Below are 19,599 nucleotides of genomic sequence, written 5' to 3' on the forward strand. Positions count from 1 at the left end.
TAGCGCAAATGTTTTGCCATCTTGGAAGAAACCATCTTATGAATTTTTATGATATTAAAGTATCAACGCTTTGGAAAACACCTGCATAATTATTCTTGGCAGCGCAAACGTGTACGGCGGGAACGATTATACGACGTTGTTGCGATTAAAACTTGATATAACGTAATTTAGCGCCATACTGACAGACGTCGCAAAAAATTAAGGTATATGGCTTTTATTGAAAAAACAAGCACATGGACCTCTATTTTTTTTCTTTTGCAATCAAATCAAGTACTGTTTCAAGAACACTCCGCCAAAATTTGAAGAAAAAAATCAACATCAAGAAGACGCAAAAATATGTTAAATTTCTTATTTCGCATATAGCAATCTAAATCCGGAAAATAATAACTTAGCTGAACCTTAAACTTGTTTTAGTATGTTGATGAAATGGATCAAGGGAACAATTTACCTAAAACCAGGTTAAGTTTTTGTTCAAAAGTATTGTCACTTTCTTTAAAAGTCCGTATTTAAGAAATTTCAGGGATTTCTTCCATATATGCAAATTTCGAACCAAATTATCCCAAAAAGTAAATCATGAAGGTGTTTTTTCTTTTTATATTTGAAAAGTACACATTGAAATTGACCTATCAAAATTTCAAGAAAAAATCAACGAGGGATCTCTACTGTATCGTATGCTCTTACAAAGAGCAAAGCCCATACCGCATAGTCAGCTATAAAAGGCCCCGATAACATAATGTAAAACAATTCAAACGAGAAAACTAACGGCCTTATCTATGTAAAAATACAGGCTCCTGACTTAGGACAGGCACATACATAAATAATGTGGCGGGCTTAAACATGTTAGCGGGATCCCAACCCTCCCCCTAACCTGGGACAGTGGTATAACAGTACCAAATAAGAACGAACTATAAAAATGAGTTGAAAAAGGAACTCATCAGATGGACAAAAATACAAGTGGACGTGGAATCTGTCATTAAGTGTTTACAATAGATACACAAAAAGTTCATAGTACTAATTTCAACAGTGGTTTGAATTTTAAATCTTCTTAAAATTGGTATCCACCATCATTCCAATATATACTAGCAATTTATATATTAATAATTGAGAGTATTCTTTTGTTCTATGGTTAATTTAACAAAAATAATCGTACATTCGTTTTTCATGTGGAGCTCTGCTAAATGTTCCATTAAAGGTGACTGACGAGCTGTTTTATCGGAGGAACAATATTAAATCTTAATAGTTACATACATACAATGTATACCATTTTTTTGTGAATAATGGGGCTATTATAATAAACTTCAAATTGACGAACAACCTACAAGACGATAGGTAAACAGATGCATGGTTTGCTTTGATATAATATATGTCCATATACTGCCCTAAAAATATGTTAATAGTTATTAACCGTTGAGGTCCAGCAGTTTGAAATAAGAACACAAAAAAAACACAAAAAACCAAAACATCGTTATAACATAGATTTTTCATTTCCTATCGTTAATTATCCGTTTTTAGATGGTGACGTTCCCTTGTCACCATCTTACGGTGTTTATATATCTCAACTTGTACGATTCGCTCGTGTATGTAACAATGTTTTCGATTTTAACGAGAGAAATTTATGTATTACTGAAAAATTATTACACCAAGGTTTTCGATATCACAAACTAGTCAAAACATTTACTAAATTTTATCATCGGTATAAAGACATCATTCGTAAATATAGCTCAACATGCAGACTTCTAATACGTTCAGGTATTTCACATCCAATTTTTTATGGTAATATTCTTTATAAAGCACAAAGGTGTCAGTATTCACCTCAGAAACTTACAAAACCTTTGAATAGACTTATTAAGAAGGGATATAATTACAATACGGTTGTCAAGTCATTAAAGATTGCATATTTTGGCGTTAATATTGAATCACTGATAAGGTCTTTGCATCGGAACTAAACACATTTATTCTAAAAACAGTTGTTGGCATGACACGGGTTATGTTCTTCTCATATATGTTATGATGGTATGATACTAAACCCCTAACGGGAAGGATTGTGCCTGATGTTCATATGATGAAATCATAATCTTTCAGTCAGTTTAATTGAAGTCTGGAGCTGGCATGTCAGTTAACTGCTAGTAGTCTGTTGTTATTTATGTATTATTGTCATTTTGTTTATTTTCTTTGGTTACATCTTCTGACATCAGACTCGGATTTCTCTTGAACTGAATTTTAATGTGCGTATTGTTATGCGTTTACTTTACTACATTGGTTAGAGGTATAGGGGGAGGGTTGAGATCTCACAAACATGTTTAACCCCGCCGCATTTTTGCGCCTGTCCCAAGTCAGGAGCCTCTGGCCTTTGTTAGTCTTGTATTATTTTAATTTTAGTTTCTTGTGTACAATTTGGAAATTAGTATGGCGTTCATTATCACTGGACTAGTATATATTTGTTTAGGGGCCAGCTGAAGGACGCCTCCGGGTGCGGGAATTTCTCGCTACATTGAAGACCTGTTGGTGACCCTCTGCTGTTGTTTTTTATTTGGTCGGGTTGTTGTCTCTTTGGCACATTCCCCATTTCCATTCTCAAATTTACATTGTTTTATATAAACCTTGAGATTTCAGTATAATTTGTTTAATATTATACATTGTACAGACTCGTATTATTCAATCCTGCCAAGGATTTAAGTTCCAAAGCACAATTTCAGTTACAGAAGTGATGACAATTTTTTTATAAACTCAGAACCAAGGTAACCATCATTATCAAGGCTTTATAAAACATTAAAACATAATAAAAATAAAGAAAGCTAAAGATTACTATGGAAATTTACACACCATCGCCCCCCCCCCCCCCCCCCAAAAAAAAAAGCTTTTGAAAATACAAAACAGAAACAGGCTTATTCAACTGATTTTTCATGTTGTTCGTTTACACCACTCTTTCATATTTAGGTAAGTTGTTAGAAAAACATGGAAATCAGATTTTTTTTTAGAGTTAAACCTGATACCTTATAAACTGTACTTTTGATTGACGTGTGATCATCAATACTATTGACATACCTTTTTAAATATTTGCATTATTGAAACTGCATTGTGTACGTGATTAAAAAAGTATACAGTACTTATTCTATCCTGATTAAAAAACAACATCAGGTGAATAACCAATTAATATTCTCAATTTAATTTGTTATTCATATATATCAGACAAAATATGTAAAACTTCAAAATTGTGTAATTGACAAACGAGAAAAACATTATTGTTAGATTATTAATTAGCAAGTCATCAATAAAATGACTAAATCGTTTTTTCAATTTCCCTTTCCTATCAAAGATCTATGAAAGGCGGTCGAATCAGTTGGGAAAAACAGTCCTAACCGAAAGTGTGTGCTCTGGAAAACGAATGTTTGTTTCTAATGTTAAAGGACTTATACAACTTTAACAATGGAAGTGAGTATTTCATATCTAAGCCGATGAATTCAATCATAAACTTTAATAACAGATAATAATTTATGTGTTAGGTATATATTGATGTATAATTATTTTCAAACTTGACAGAACATATGGATTTTTTTTATTTCTTTATTTTTTGAAACATCATCTAGAAACTATAGTATTATAGACATTTTATTTAAAGCATAGAAAGACGAAAAGAATGAAAAAACAACAATAAGTAATACAATTTAACGTTTAGGGTTGGATATGTTATTTTGATATCTACATACAGTATAACAGAACTTAAAAGATATAACATTTCAAAACACTATTATACATAAAAACGGAATGAGCAACACGAAACTCTCGAAAATCCGGAGGTGATCTAAGTTCATCCCTCATATTACACATTACATAGGGCAAGAATAACATTTGTGATATAATATGCAGTATCGAGTTCCTGCTAGTGAAATTTATTAAAAAAAAAAAAAAAAAAACACGAGTGTTTAATTTGTATTTGTATCCCCTCGGCTGAGTAGGTTGTGCACAACATGATTTCGGCATATCCACAATGTAAGATGGGTCATATTATTAATTATTAATAAAATAGTTTTAGACTTCCGAAGGAAAATAACGGAATTGACAATTAAAAGCATTTTAAATTTACAAAAGCAATCCCAAACTTAGCAAAATTTAACATTCAACGATCCTTCATTAAATTTCAGACATCTCTGAATATTTTTTTATTTATTCAAAGCCAGCTTTTTTTCAAATGAAATAATTATTAGCAGTCTGTCTAAGATAACTTCGTTGCATAAAATCGTTCCTTAAAGTTTATTCCAAATTTACTATCGAACATTTGAGGAACTGTCAAGATAGGGATTTCCGAAATTTTGGACTATAAAGAATATATCATGAAACAAAAGTATGTCTTAAAGTTGTTTAAAAACGTAACAGATTATTGGTCTAACAAATTTACCAAAGAGTAGCCAAAGACTTAGCTGTGCGGATACACTGGACTGCTTCATATTCATACTCGATCAAAGGAATAACAACTATAAAGCACTTCGCGGTATTATAGATCTTTTACAACAGCTTTGAATGAAGAAAAATATATTTAAAAATTCATTAAATAACAGTATCTATATTTTGATATTTGCTTTGAAGGCTTTTTATTTCGTCCATTAGATGCACAACTCAATGTTTTAATTTCAATTTGAGAATCTGAAATTTAAGAATTGAGACATTTCCTTTCCCAAAACAGAAATTCAGCTTCTAAATGTTTTATACATATATATCAGGTCTGGAGGTACATGTATATACCCAATCACAAATTAAAAGTGACCGGATAATTCATTTAGAAACCAAGATTTAAAGGATTTCGTACATTGTACTTTTTTTCATCTGACCTTGACATTTGACCTAATGACCTTAAAATCGATAGGCTGACTCTGTAAATAATTAAAAACAAATTGTTTGCGTTTTCATTAGTAACAGTGGTCTTAAACATGGTGATTCCAAATCAATAGGTGTCTTTCCGTCCTTAAATATCTCATCTGTGTAAATTAAGTTCCTATTCCTATTAAGTCAAACTAAATTAGCATCCATAAAGTATTCCTATTAAGTCAAACTAAATTAGCATCCATAAAGTATTTGTTTGAACCAACGGACAGACGCACATAGCGACAGCTTATATACTCAGAAACTTATTTTCGGAGAGCATTTACATGACATTTCCGCACTGTAGTGTCTGAATAGTATATTATTTACCGATCGTTTAGTATAAAATAAAATGGAATGATACATGAACATGGACTGATCAGAACTCCTTTGTGTCACTGGTGAGTCTTTTGTACACGAAACGCGCGTCTAGCGTTAATATGAAATTTCTATCCTGGTATATATGATGAGTTTATTTATTGACATACAGAAATATATGATTGCATATTTTGTACATGGAGTTACTTTGTTTATTGCGATATGTACTTTCTGGTTTTTATTCCAAGATCCCGCATTTAACCTTTTGAAATACTTCTCTTTTGGATCCGATTGCTTGAAAATATAGGATTACAAATAAAGAAAGACATAATAACTAACAATAAGTCAGAAACCACAACTTACATGAAAAAGTAAAATCGGAATAAAACTAAAGAATAAGATTTGGCAAAAACATTATCAAACATTCAAAATAACATTTCACCATCTTATAAGATTGTTTTTTTAACGCGGAATTAATTGAACTTCTTAATTAATTTTATTTTCAGATGAAGACAGCTGTCCTGAACATCCTTATATTGGTATTGTTCTCAATTCAAGTTTACTGTAAAATATATGAAATAAACACTCCTGATGCATTGAAAAATTGCTTTGATCAGAAAAGGTTAAATGGCAATTCGTCAGATCCCCATTGGGATAGTGCGCATGCTTACTGTATTCAGAAAAATAACTGGAATTTACTAAAAACAGCATGGGGAAACATTTCTATAGAAACAGAAAATTGGGTAGATGAATTATTACGTATGTCAGAATATGAAATGGAGGGTACAAGAACCAAACGACAAGCAAGTCGAAGACGTAGAAGGTTACGAATAAGGAAAGAATACAGAATATTATCAGACACAGAACGAAACAATTTCCACAGAGCTATAAACATGTTAAAACGAGATACGGTATGTATGACTACTAGTTAAAGGTTAAAAACAAATTCAGGTCCCAAAAGCCAAATTCTTAATAGCAAAATTGCAATCACTGCTTTCTTAAACTGGCCTCTTGCTCAACCTTGACCACAGTTCATTTGACATCCAATAGCCATGAAAAAAACAACTTTCCATATATAACAGTCTTATAAATGTATGTCAGACGTAAGTTCTTCTACATAAGACTCGTCAGTGACACTCGAATCAAAAACTTAAAATTCCACATAAAGAACGAAGATGAAGAGCCCTTAAGACAAAACTCTAAATTAGAAGAATGAAGTAATGTCTAATGATTCTTTTTTTATTTATTATGGTGAAGTGACAACTACTTCATGCATATTCCGAATATAAACAATAGCAATAAACCCAATACAGAAAAGGTACTTTCTGCAAATTCGGTCGGTCCGAATAAAGAGCAGGAGTTCACACTGCAACTGTCAAAACAGGGTACACGTATGCTGTATAAATACCGAGCGATAGTAGAAATATACAAAAATAAATTATATAAATAAGTTGTTCATAAGATTCAAGACTAAATATCCAGTTATTGAGTCACATGGATGTATCGTTCCAATGCTACATTTTGATTTTTTCTAGATAGGCAGAAATATACGAAAGAATGTGTCCATAAAACCCGGAAAAATAGTTATAGTATCGATCGCCTATTTATCTTTCATCCGAAAATCGTATATTGTACAAATTCTGGTGGTAAATTTTTAGGAAACATTTCTCGAGAAGCAAAACTTATCAACAAACAGAAAAAAATATATATAAAAATATAACGTTATATGGGTGACGTTCATGAGAGTACACATAGTAAAACTTTTCTGTACTTTCGTTTCAGTCTGTTAGACCAAATCGATATGATGCTCTTGGACTTCTTCATCAGCGACTGGTAGACGATATACACCACGGGGCAGCTTTTTTACCTTTTCATAGAGTTTTGCTTGTAGTGTAAGTATACGTTTATTAAAGGATTGCGTTACATGATTAATTAAAAAAAAAACTAGTAGGTTACTATGCGGTATGTAATTTTTTCATTGTTGAAGGTCGTATGATGACCTATTATTGATAATTTCTACGTCATTTAGTCCCTAGTTGAGAGTTATCACATTGGTAATTTTACCATATTTTCAACCGGAAAATGATTATTTTCCCTGCTGTCAGAGTAGACATACTTATCGTGATTATAAAAAACTTTAAGAATTATGTTTAAATCTTGTATCGAAATGATATTTCACAATGTTTTTTCCCCTACAATTTGAATTATAATTTATCATGTGATAATTTTATAATAGACATAATAACTTATTTGTGTACAGTATTGCAAAAAATTAACAATAAGGCCACACCAATTTGATTCCTTGTTCGACGGACCCGCCCGCACCTATTTTTTTCAAAACAAATTTTTTTTATTTTTTTTATATTCCCGCTTCCCGCATCCGGAAATGTAATCATGTCCATTTCCCGCACCGTTTTTTTTGTAAATATTATAAAAAGATATCAGCATTTGTTTTTAAAATCACAGTCTAACCTGTATATAACGATTTTAAACATAAAAGCACCCAACCACACTTTGTAAATATCTGTGAGAATATTTGTTTCAGCATGAAACCTATTTATGTAAAGCGGGAGTGCTGCGATATAAATTTATATCAGCGGGAATACCTTTAAAGAACAAAAAATTGGTTACTTTCCCCCTTACTTATATTCCCTATCAAAACATGTTCGTTGTTGGAATAAAGTACAAAGAACTTCTGAAGGATTTGCCTTCAACTGCAATTATATTGTATGCTGGCGAAACAAAACTATCCATAGGCGGTGCATGTTTATGCACCTGTCCTGATTGATTGAGGGGCCTGTCGTTCAGCAGTTATCGTTTGTTGATGTTGTGGTATTTTCCCGTTTGGATATACATGATATATAAATTAGATCATTGTGTTTTCCTGTTCTAATTGTGTACGCTAATAATTTTGGGGTCCTTTATAGCCTGCTGTTTGGTCTGTATCAAAGCCCTGTGTAAAAGGCTGTACTTTGACCTGTGTTAGTTATTGTCAGGTTGAAAACAACCCTCCCTCAGACAAGGGGTCATTTTACTGATGTAGAAATGAAAATAGAAATACCATGGATTTGTATAGTCCTTCTATACAAAACCTTTGAAAACTTAGAATTTTGTACTCAAAAAGAGGAGTCTAGTTACATCATATTTTAAACAACTTTTTCTAAAAAAGGGGTCCACTTATTTTGAATAATATTAAACTGTTAAAGTAAATGTGTTAACATGGTTCAAGTCAAGGAATATTACAAAATTCTTGGACATGTTTTGACCATTTAATACCAGATAGATATATAGTTCTTTGAGAAAATATGAGCCCTTTTGTACAAACAAATATATTTTAACTTATATTGATCCCTCATAAAACATGTAAAAGGGATATTTATAACATTAAGGGGTTGTCCCCAAACTGATTATGACTTGGATGAAGAATTGTCTCATTGTCAGTCACACATACATAGACCAGATTTAATTATTTCTTGGTGAACAGGGAAAACACTTCAGGAATTAAAGAAAATGTCAAAGTACAAGTCAGAAATCAAGCTTTAAAATTGTCAAAACCTACTATTTTATGTTTACAAAAAAAAATTATAATCGCTCGCCTTTACTTTTCAAGCTTCGCCTCAAAAATTTGCAAATTAAATATTTTTTTATTAAAATTTTCAAATCGCTCGCTCGCCCCAAATTTTGGAGTCCAAAAATCCGTAGAACAAGAAATTAAATTGGTGTGGCCTAAAATCAATAAATTATATAAAAGCTCATTTAAAACATATTTGACGTACTTACTGTCAAATTACTTTGATTTTAATTGTTCATCGTACGACTTTAAGTTTGTGATATGAATAGAAAATCACGTCTCAATATAATAATTGTATAAAACATTCAACCACATTTGAAAATTGTAACGGAAGTATAACTAGTGCAAGTATTATTTTTTTTTTTATTATTTCTTCAGGTGTGAAAATGCATTAAGGCAAAAAATCCCAGGAGTGACTATCCCTTATTGGGATTCACGATTGGACAAACCACTGCGTGATGCTACTAGATCTATAATGTGGTCTAATTCATTTATGGGGTCAGTTAGAGGACGGGTTAGGAATGGTCCTTTCCGAAATTGGAATACACCGGCAGGTCCCTTAGTAAGAAATGGTGGACAAATAGGGGATTTGTTTGATCACAGCACAATCAGAGCTATACTAACAAGAAGCCGTTTACATGAAATAGCAGAGCCAAATGCAGTTCCACCGTACGATTATGAGATAAGACATGGTGATGTTCATCAATGGGTTGGAGGTCTCATGGAACCTGCTGAAACAGCCGGTTTTGATCCTATATTTTATTTGCATCATAGTTTTGTTGATTATGTTTGGGAATTGTTTCGGAGAAACCAACAAAGGCGTGGTGTCAATCCTACAACTGATTACCCATCGGAATACGGCCCCGCCTCCCAAGGCCCTAGACGACCAATGCGATTGGGAAGACTTAGAAACATTCACGGAATGAGTAGTATGTATACCTCCAGAATTTATTCGTATGAGCCGGCTCCAACTTGTTCGTACACAAACACTAATTGTGGCTCTAAATACCTGCGTTGTATAACAAGGAGTGGCACACCAAGATGTGTATCTGTCGAAATAATTAGTAGGCGTCAATCAAGAAGAACTCGTCGACGAAGAAGACGAACAAGGAGGACTAACAGATCGAGATCTAGACGTGGGCGTCGTGGCAAGCGACAAGCATTAAACGAAACAGCCGTTGCGGAAGTAGACACATTTTCGGACGGTTATGTTGGACCGATTTATACTGACCAAATGATTAGCCCAGTCAACGATATTTGCCCCTCGACCAATCCGTACAATGTTATACAGAATATGTATCTGATGAACGGTTTGTCCGATACACGTGTTTGGGTATATGTACCTGTTAAAATTGTGTATAAGCGACAACCAGAACAAATGCAGTTCGACTCCTTTCCTGTGAAACGAGGACAGTTAGACGCATTTCAAGATATTTACGATCCTACTGGCTACAGCAGCTTGATAGATCTATTTCCAGTCAAAGCACAACCTCGAACATGTGGAGAAATGGACAGCATATTTACCAAAGTTGCAGTACATAGTGATGGGCTAAACTACCATGGAAGCTACAGAGAGTTTGCTTTGTTAGACGCACGTCAGCCATTTGATTCATCCATAATGTATGTTGCTGTGAAAAGCCCTCAAATGGGTCCAACAGACGTGGTTTTAACAGCATATGGTCCATGTGGAAATGTGTGTAAACCACATTGTAGAGATTTAATGGGTGGATACAAGCATTGCGATGGTTCAATAAAATTAACTAACCGAGGTCCAAAAGGTTACGGTGAAGACTATGGCGATGCTGTTAGAATGTTATGGAATGCACCAGGGCCAGACCATTTACCTACAATGAATGAGTCCGATATATTTTTGCATTTTGTATGTGATTAAACAACGGCTACACAAAATTTATATTAATTTATTACATAAATCGGGAAATAAATGTGTTATCAATAATAATTTGTTGAAAACGTACTCTTAAATGTACATTGTGTGTAAAGAAAAGAAATATTTCGAGGCCCCAAGGGCACTTTATTACTTTTTTACCAGTCTCCAGCAAATTATTGCATTTACAGACTCTTACTATATATACATTATTAAAAGTGTAAAAATGTTTAACAACTTACCGACAATCTTGTAGATGTGGACAATAAATTTCAACATTTCACCTATTTCCTCTTTTATCAGCAATATTTTCTATGTACACCAAAGTTAACTAAAATTTGGATGTATTTTTTACGCAGATTCAATTGCTTTACAAATGCATAGTTATTGTCAGTTCAAAAACTCTGAGAAAAATTCCAGACGGAAAGTCCATAATCAAATGATAAAACACATCAAACGAATGGACAACTGTCGTATTCCTGATTTGGTACAGGCATTTTCAAATGTAGAATATGGTAGATTGAACCTGATTTTATAGCGCTAAACCTCTCACTACAGGCGCATCAAATTTCATTATATTTACAACGATGCGTTAACAAAACAGACATACTAAGTAAAATTGTCAAAAAGGGGTACAGCAGTCAGACGGATCAAGTAACCGCTCGATTCCGTCTATCTGTCTTGACTTCTATGAAAGGGAATGGTTTTTATATTTAATCTGCATATTGTTGTACTCAAAACATATCTTAGCATGTTTTTATTAGAAATTTACAATTTTAAAAAGTCAAACGCAAATCATTCAACACATTGACAACATTAAAGATAACGATTTTCAATTTTCAGAATTGATTAGATAATACAAAGTTCTTGTTCAAAGTTGTAAAACTGTCAACAAGTTTGCTTTTTCAGTAGTCACAACAGTTGCTGCAAAACCAAATATCGTCTTGCTATCTCTCTCTCCCTGGAATAAAAAAAATTCTCTGAAACTGACATTATCAAGATGCTTGATTGGCAAAAATATTTGTTACGTTTGGAGGACGTGATTTTCAACAGACTGCCGGAATTTCAATGGGAACCAATTGTGCCCCTCTTCATGTCGACTTGTTTCTTTATTATTATCAGGCTGACTTCATACAGGATCTTCTTAGGAAGAAAGTTAGAAGTTAGCAATATCCTTTAACTTTACGTATACGTTCCGCTATATAGATGATGTGCTCTCACTAAAGAATGCAAAATTTAGTGACTATTTTGAACGAATCTATCCCATCGAGAGATAAAGGATACTATAGATACAGTTGTCTGCCTGATATTTTGACCTTCATCTAGCAATTGACAATGAGGGTCTGTTGAAAACAAAACAAAACTATACGACAAAAGAGATGATTATGAACTTCCATTTCTATGTAGCAACATTCCAGTAGCGCCTGCATATGGAGTATATATCTCAAAATTGATACGATGTTCCCGGGCTTGTATTCCTTTCATGTTTTCCTTGATAGAGGGTTGCTGCTCACATGGAAGCTATTAAACCAAGAGTTCCAAATGGTGAAGTTGAAACCATCCTTTCGTGAATTTTACGGACGCCATCATGAGCTGTTTGACCGTTATGTAATAACCGTTTTACAGATGATATCGGATATGTCGTTACTACAAAACCCTTCCCTTTTCACGAGTGTGACCTACCAAATTATACTATCTACCGGATTTGTAATAACATAAGCAACACGACGGGTGCCACATGTGGAGCAGGATATGCTTACCCTTCCGGAGCACCTGTACTAGTATTTGTCAGTCTTTTTATTTTTTAGCCATGGCGTTGTCAGTTTATTTTCGATCTATGAGTTTTACTCTCCCTCTGGTATCGTTCCTCCCTCTTGTCTATTTGTTAAAATATCTTTGGATAATTGATCTAAGTAAACTCTTGCAACAGATGTAGTTTACACAAATGCAGGTTAAGAAAGAAACAGAGCGATGATACATTTTATAGATATTTTCGTCCAAATTTTGAAACCTGATTGCTTGAATAGTACTACAGGTAACATATGATATATTTATAGCATATCTTGGTAAAATCAAAAACGTTACTCAGCGCTGCGAAAAGCAGTTGAGAGCTATTTTGAACATCATGTATATTTTAAATGTAGTAAACAATTGCATTAACGTAAATCATTACGCAACATTAATTACTTAGTAAATGAAATTTTAACGTATGACTAGGACAGAGTGTAAAAAAAATTACAAGTAATCTACACCCATCAAAAATGTCACAACTTGAAATAGAACCCAATCTGCGTACTTGTACATTATGCACAGACGTTACGAGCGATGTTCGTACCTCATTGGAAATTCGGTGTAGTTGGCAACATGCAAGTCAAAAATATATAATTGTGTGATGCATGTATCATATTCATTGCTATTGTGCGTATTTTAAAAAAATAACGATTTTTAAAATAAAAACGAAAAAAATAATTGTTGAAACTATGTTTTATGCTGCGTGCGACAAGTTTCATTAAAAAAAAAAACGGCGATTTTTTGGTTGTCCCGCGTAACATATTTCATTTAATGTAACCACTAAACTATGATTTTCGTCAAAACTATTTAATATTTTGAAAAACGTTTATTTCCATTATTAAACAGAATGGTTCCTTCAGTCTTTTATGCATTTTTTATAACGGTATGATGACGTCATAGAAAAAAACGCGTTCCATACTACATGTACAAGGGCAAATCTGTCCCGCGGGAAAAAAAATGGGATTCCAGATTTGAGAATCAAAAAACATTTATCTAAAATGAAAAAAAGTTGAGTATTTGTATTTACTACACCAATGTTAATTTGATTAATTTTATGAATTTAAAGACAAATATCCTGAAAAATGATATATGGTAATTTATGAGCGATTTTTCAAAGGTTTACAAGTTTGTCGCACCGCCGTTTTTTGACGTAAAAACAAACTCAACTCAAATTTACATCAATTGTTTGCTTATCACTGCTCTTATAATGTTACAATTTTATGATTTAAAAAGCACCGTCGATTTTGCGGAGTCTTACAAGAATGTCGCACTTGCTGAAAAACAACGTTTCAGTCGAATTTTCGGTTTGAACGTTACGAAATATTCGCGACGTTATGTTACGCTTACATGTACGAACATCGCACGTAACGTCACAGCTAAACAAACGCGCAGCTTTGGCGAGGGTTTTACTGTCTGTTGGAGAATGACCAATGATGATCATATTTCTATTCCCCAGTCTACTTTGGGGTATCAAACTTCGTGTTAATTAAACCTGATGAAAAAATTTGCAATGCTTTTTGGTCATTTATTGTTAACTTTAGTTATATCTCGTTTCTCTATTTTTAAAGAACAATATATACACGTAGAGAAGAATAGAAACAAAAATGTACCTAGAATGTTAACTACTGAAGGCAGTTTGTTGTATGAAAAGAATCACTGCAGCCTCGGATTTAATTAATATGTTAAGTTGGCAACCTTTTGTTTATTCTTTACATGTATAATCTTCTGTTAATGCCCCCACTTCATTTATATAACTTTTTAAATATAATTAGAATAAATTTATTCACAGCTTTTCCCTTAAAGCTGTCCTCGAATATTTCTGATATTACTTATTTATGTAATGTTGTGGATCTTTTACATGCTATTGATGGTGTTCCGTTCAATGCATCATGTCTTTTCTGATAATACATGTACCTCCCTCCTAATACATATAACAACTATATTCCTTTTGTACCTTAGACTTAAAAATGGTCAAGAAATTTGGGGTCTCCTTCAAAAATCGGCTTTCCTCCAACATCTGTTGCTTAACATATCTGTGAACTTTTGATATTCTTCCTCATTCGTAATAATATTCCATCATCACCGAACTGAACAAAGAAATAAGACAAGGGGTGCCGTATACGATGCAGAAAATGCTGACCCTTCCGGAACACCTGATTTCACTCACGGCTTTTAGTGGAGTTCGTGTTGTTTCTTATTTATTATATACATTTGTATATATATAATTAGTTATCAAATGTACCAGGATTATAATTTAGTACGCCAGACGCGCGTTTCGTCTACATAAGACTCTTCCGTGACGCTCATATCAAAATATTTATAAAGCCAAACAATTACAAAGTTGTAGAGCATTGAGGATCCAAAATTCCAAAAAGTTGTGCCAAATACGGCTAAGAAAATCTATGCCTGGAATAAGAAAATCCTTAGTTGTTCGAAAAATTTAAACTATTGTTAACAGGAAATTTATAAAATAAAATGACCACATATAACTGTTGATGTAAATGTCCTTTGGTTTTGATTGTTATTGTCTTTGTCTGATGATATTGCGAGGGAAGGTATTATATATCGACTGCAAATAGTCGGGACAGTTGATAAAATCTTATCGTGCGTGTCCTTAATTTTAAACAAAATAGTGGTGGCCCAAGTACTGAACCTTGGTGTATCCCCATCTCAATATCAAAACTTTCACCATCCAAACTACTGCTAGAATCTGATAAGATAGAAAGCTAACGATCCACTAATTTGACATTTCCTTGGTTGCTATAGTGTTCTAGTTTAAGCACGATGAGACTGTGACACATCAAGATATAACAAAACACTTAATTGAAGGTAAATCTAGATTTAGAATAACCACATGCTCAATCAGATGTTTCTTGGTTAAACTTGGTAGTATCTGAATGTTTGTTGACAGTTATTTGGTTTATTAGCCTACTCAAAAGGGTCAAGTGAGCTTTTCTTACCACTTTCCGTCCGTCGTTGCCGTAACTTTAAAAACAAAATCTCCTCTGAGACTACTAGGCCAAATAAAACCAAACTTGGCCTAAACCATCCTTAGAGTATCCAGTTTAAAACATATATCTGATAACCTCGCTCATCAACCAAGATGGCTGTCGTGTCTAAAAATATAACACGGATTTTGGGGGGGGGGGGGGGGGGGGGGTGTCCAGAATTTTTCTAGAATTCTTAAGAGCAAATTTGACACGCGGTAAAAATTTGAAAAATTAATGTTCATCAGGTCAAGATCGATTTGTCCTGATATTTTCAGACGTATCATACAACCCGTTGCTGGGTTGCTGCCCCTTCATGGATTATTTTATGGAAATTTGGCATTTTTTTTTATTATCATTAACATTAAATAATAGATAGACGACAGGAAACAGCTAAATTGTTCAGCAATGTAAGCGGTTTACATAAGTTTACATAACCAAAATTGTTACATAACGAGTAGTTGCCCGGTAAAGTAAATGTTGCACAATTTTCGTAATGTTTTTTGTCTCTTAAAATACTTGGCCTAATTAAATAAAATTTGGTCTCCATGATCTAAGAATATCTAGTTTAAAAAACTGTATTAAATGACCCCGCCCATCAACCAAGCTGGCCGCCATGGCTAAAAATAGAACACGGGAACGGCTCATATCTCTGAAACTAAAAGCATATAGAGCAAATCTGACTCAAGGGAACAGTTTGTCATCACGTCAAGATCTAGTTGACCTGAAATTTTCAGACAAATCAGACACATTGTTTTTTGGGTTGCTTCCCCTGAATAAGTAAATTTTGCAGTTTTGGGTTATTATCTTGAATATTATAATAGATTGAGATAACCTGTATAATAAAAAAAAATGTTCACAATTTTTCACAATTTTTGTTAAATTTTTGTAATCTTTTACAAAAATCTTAACCAGTTGATCTACATGGCTAAATAGATTTAAACTTGGCCAAAATTGTTAATAGGTTATCTTGATTGAGAAATATATCTGATGACATCAAACCAACATGGCTAACATCGCTTAAAATAGAACATAGGGGTTACTATAGAAGTCTATGGGAAAATTGTAAAAAATCAATTTGAAATGGTCAAATTTAAAACTAATTAAAATAATTAGAAGGGGTCTTCATAAGGGATAACTATTTTAAAACTACGATTGGGTGACGTGCTTTTAATTTAACTACTTGTCCAAATTAAACCAAATTGGTCTCAATCCCAATTGGGGTATCTGATGTCTATTATTTTAAGATTATTTTACTTGATATCCAAAATCACAATAGATAAAGGGTAGCGATTAGGGCTCTTTGGGACTTCCAGTTGTGATTAAGATTATAACAACGATAACTGCTGTATCCAACTTATTTTACCTTTTATGTCTATATTTTGTTATCAAACTATGAAATTTTAGGTATCTGTCATACACGTGCGAGGTTAAGCTAGCTGTAACACCAGTTTTAATCGACCATTTTCTGCTAAGGAAATGCCTATACAAAATCGAGAATATAAAAATTGTGTCCTTTTTTTTTAAATGTGTTTGGAGTTTTGATTTTACATTGGATAAATGACTCTCAGTTTTGAAATTTCGTTCATGTTCCTTTGAACTCGGCATTTAATAACATTACCTTTTATCTATGATGAGTTTATTTACAGCATTACCAGTGCAAGTCCTAAGATAACCTTTATGATAAGATCTGCTTTGATTGTCAATTGGCAAACTTTCTACTAGAGACCAAGTGACATAGAAGTTAACATATAGAGGTCATCGTATGACCTTCAAATAATGAGACAAACACATACTGCATATAAAAACGCATTGAAATGACAATAGTGAAATTCAAAGGCCCCATTTATGTACAAGACAAGTTATTCAGTTGTGACAGAACGACATCAGAATCGACTCTAAAATTCAGTTGAAATAACATTTACGGTACCAATTTTTCTGCACCAGATGCGCATTTCGACAATATATTGAAAAGGTTTATCTCATCAAATCGACACAAAGTACAGTTCTGAGAGTACTCGTACTAACCCGTTATCTGCTTCAATAGTTGATGCTGCATTAACCTTTAAGGTGCTTATTATGATATATATATGTTGTCTGTTTAAAATGCCATAGTTTGACATAATCTTTGTTTGGTTTGTACTCGTCATAGAATTCATGGTGGTTCACTGTTGGGTTTAGTAAACGATAACAATGAGTTAAAAAAACTACTGTGGATTCATTTATTTTCGTGGGTACCAATTTTCGTGGTTTGAGGAAAACTTGCATATTCGTTGATGTTTAATTTCGTGGTTTTGACAAAGTATGCATATATTCCTTTAGAAAATTTACAATTCGTTGAATATTTAAATTCGTGATTCCCAGTACCCACGAAATCCACAAAAAATGGTATCCAACAAATAATAATGAATTCACAGTATTCAAATATAGACATCATTTACACGAAAATTTTAAGAGAAATACAATGCAAAAAGAATTAGCATAATATCTTCAATAATAAAAAAGTAATATTCAAAACATTTTCAGAATTTAAAGTGTTTTCTGTCGACTATGACAGAACACAATCAACATGGAGTATGACATAGTTTTGACATGACAATTAATTCCAAAGGTCCTTCTAGTTGATTGTTTTGATAGAATATCTTATTTCTATTCACAGTACTTAATTCACACCATTTCACAGTTTTAAACGATGATTTCAATGTCCCCGCGTCGATAGTCCTCTATAAGTGTGTATGTGTAAATGGCCTGGTCTCCTCAAAACTTGACATTGAACCACTGTGAATAACCTGGCACCTGACAAAACACAATTCAGCATTTAAAAAGGCTATACTTTCAATTTCTCAAATGGCGAATAAAAGTGAACGGCTTTGCTCATTGTTGAAGGCCGTACGGTGACCTATAGTTGTTAGTGTCTGTGTCATTTGGTCTTTTGTGGATAGTTGTCTCATTGGCAATCATACCACACCTTCTTTTTTATATATAGAGTCCAATATGATCTGGAAAATATTTTTTATTATATAACACATTATTTTCAATTTCCAACATTTCCTCTTTTTCTAAAGAATCATTTAAATGTTAGCCTAAAACAAGAACGACATTGACAGCACATTGTTTCTTTTCATCTAGAATATCTAAGCATTTATCATATTTCCTTTTGTTAGACTTTTAAAATTAGGAAAAGTGTAATGGGACGACAAAAAGCTATCATTTATTGTTTGAAAACCAGGTCTTGACTTAGATTTATATAAAAGTTTTTTTGTGCTTTTTTTTCAATTGCATTAACTTAATTAAGACCTAGCTGTACTTTATCCGAAATTGAAGATTGCAACTGGACACATACAGATTTCCCTTGTCTTTTCATAGTCGATTATATCCTGTATTGTTACAACACATGACATTGTTTCAGGGAATATTTATATATAGGTAATCAAAGTCTGAACACATTTACTGTTCCGATTTTCATCATTTGTACATACATATCCAGTATAAATATTATGAAGTCTAAATTGTAAAAGCATTGGGAATCTATTGACCTGCACGCCTTTATTAATCCTATAATTTCCAGGGTTATTTGTTTGAGTCAATCTATCTTGGGAAAAAGCCTCTTCAAGCGTATCCCAAGCTTATGTAGCTTCTTGTATGATAGAAGTGTTTTCTAAAAGATCTTCAGTATAGTTTGACTCATACATGTAGTAGACAGAAATATTGCGCGTGAGAATTGTTTGAGTGCTATAAGTATTGTTGATACAAGTATGGCTTTGATCACACAAAGTGGATATACCATCAAGCTGTTAATAAAACCAAGACAACATACAGTACAACTGCATAAGGTCATCCTTAAAAAAAGTTTGGTTTGCTATCTATGAACTTTTAATTTTGGCGGATCTATTGTCATCGCTATTCTAACATCGTCATCCAACGTACTATCCTCACATAAACCGTAGCGTTAGCTACTGTTAATCATAAATGTATGCTGTGACTGTCTTATATACCGAATAGTAAAATAAAAAAAAATATACAGATCAAAGGAAAATTCAAAACAGATAGTTCTTTGTTAAATGTCAAAAATAAAAGCACATCAAGCGAATAGAACACAACTGTAATATTTTTCACTTGGTAAAGGAATTTCCTTATGTAGAAAATGGCCAATTAAACGCATTTGTATAGTTAGCTTAACCTCTCACTGC

At 33.0% G+C, this 19,599-nt stretch overlaps 1 protein-coding gene across 1 annotated transcript; it reads left to right on the forward strand.

Moving 5' to 3' along the window:
* The first annotated feature begins 3,316 nt into the window (after nucleotides 1-3,316).
* LOC143080049 (tyrosinase-like protein 1) lies at nucleotides 3,317-10,914 on the forward strand. Its single transcript, XM_076255706.1, has 4 exons — nucleotides 3,317-3,432; nucleotides 5,682-6,086; nucleotides 6,958-7,067; nucleotides 9,125-10,914. Exons 1-4 carry the CDS (start codon nucleotides 3,427-3,429, stop codon nucleotides 10,635-10,637), a joined length of 2,034 nt encoding a protein of 677 aa, XP_076111821.1. The 5' UTR covers nucleotides 3,317-3,426; the 3' UTR covers nucleotides 10,638-10,914.
* Nucleotides 10,915-19,599: the final 8,685 nt, after the last annotated feature.

This window comes from Mytilus galloprovincialis, chromosome 6, assembly GCF_965363235.1.
Source record: "Mytilus galloprovincialis chromosome 6, xbMytGall1.hap1.1, whole genome shotgun sequence".
NCBI lineage: Eukaryota > Metazoa > Mollusca > Bivalvia > Mytilida > Mytilidae > Mytilus > Mytilus galloprovincialis.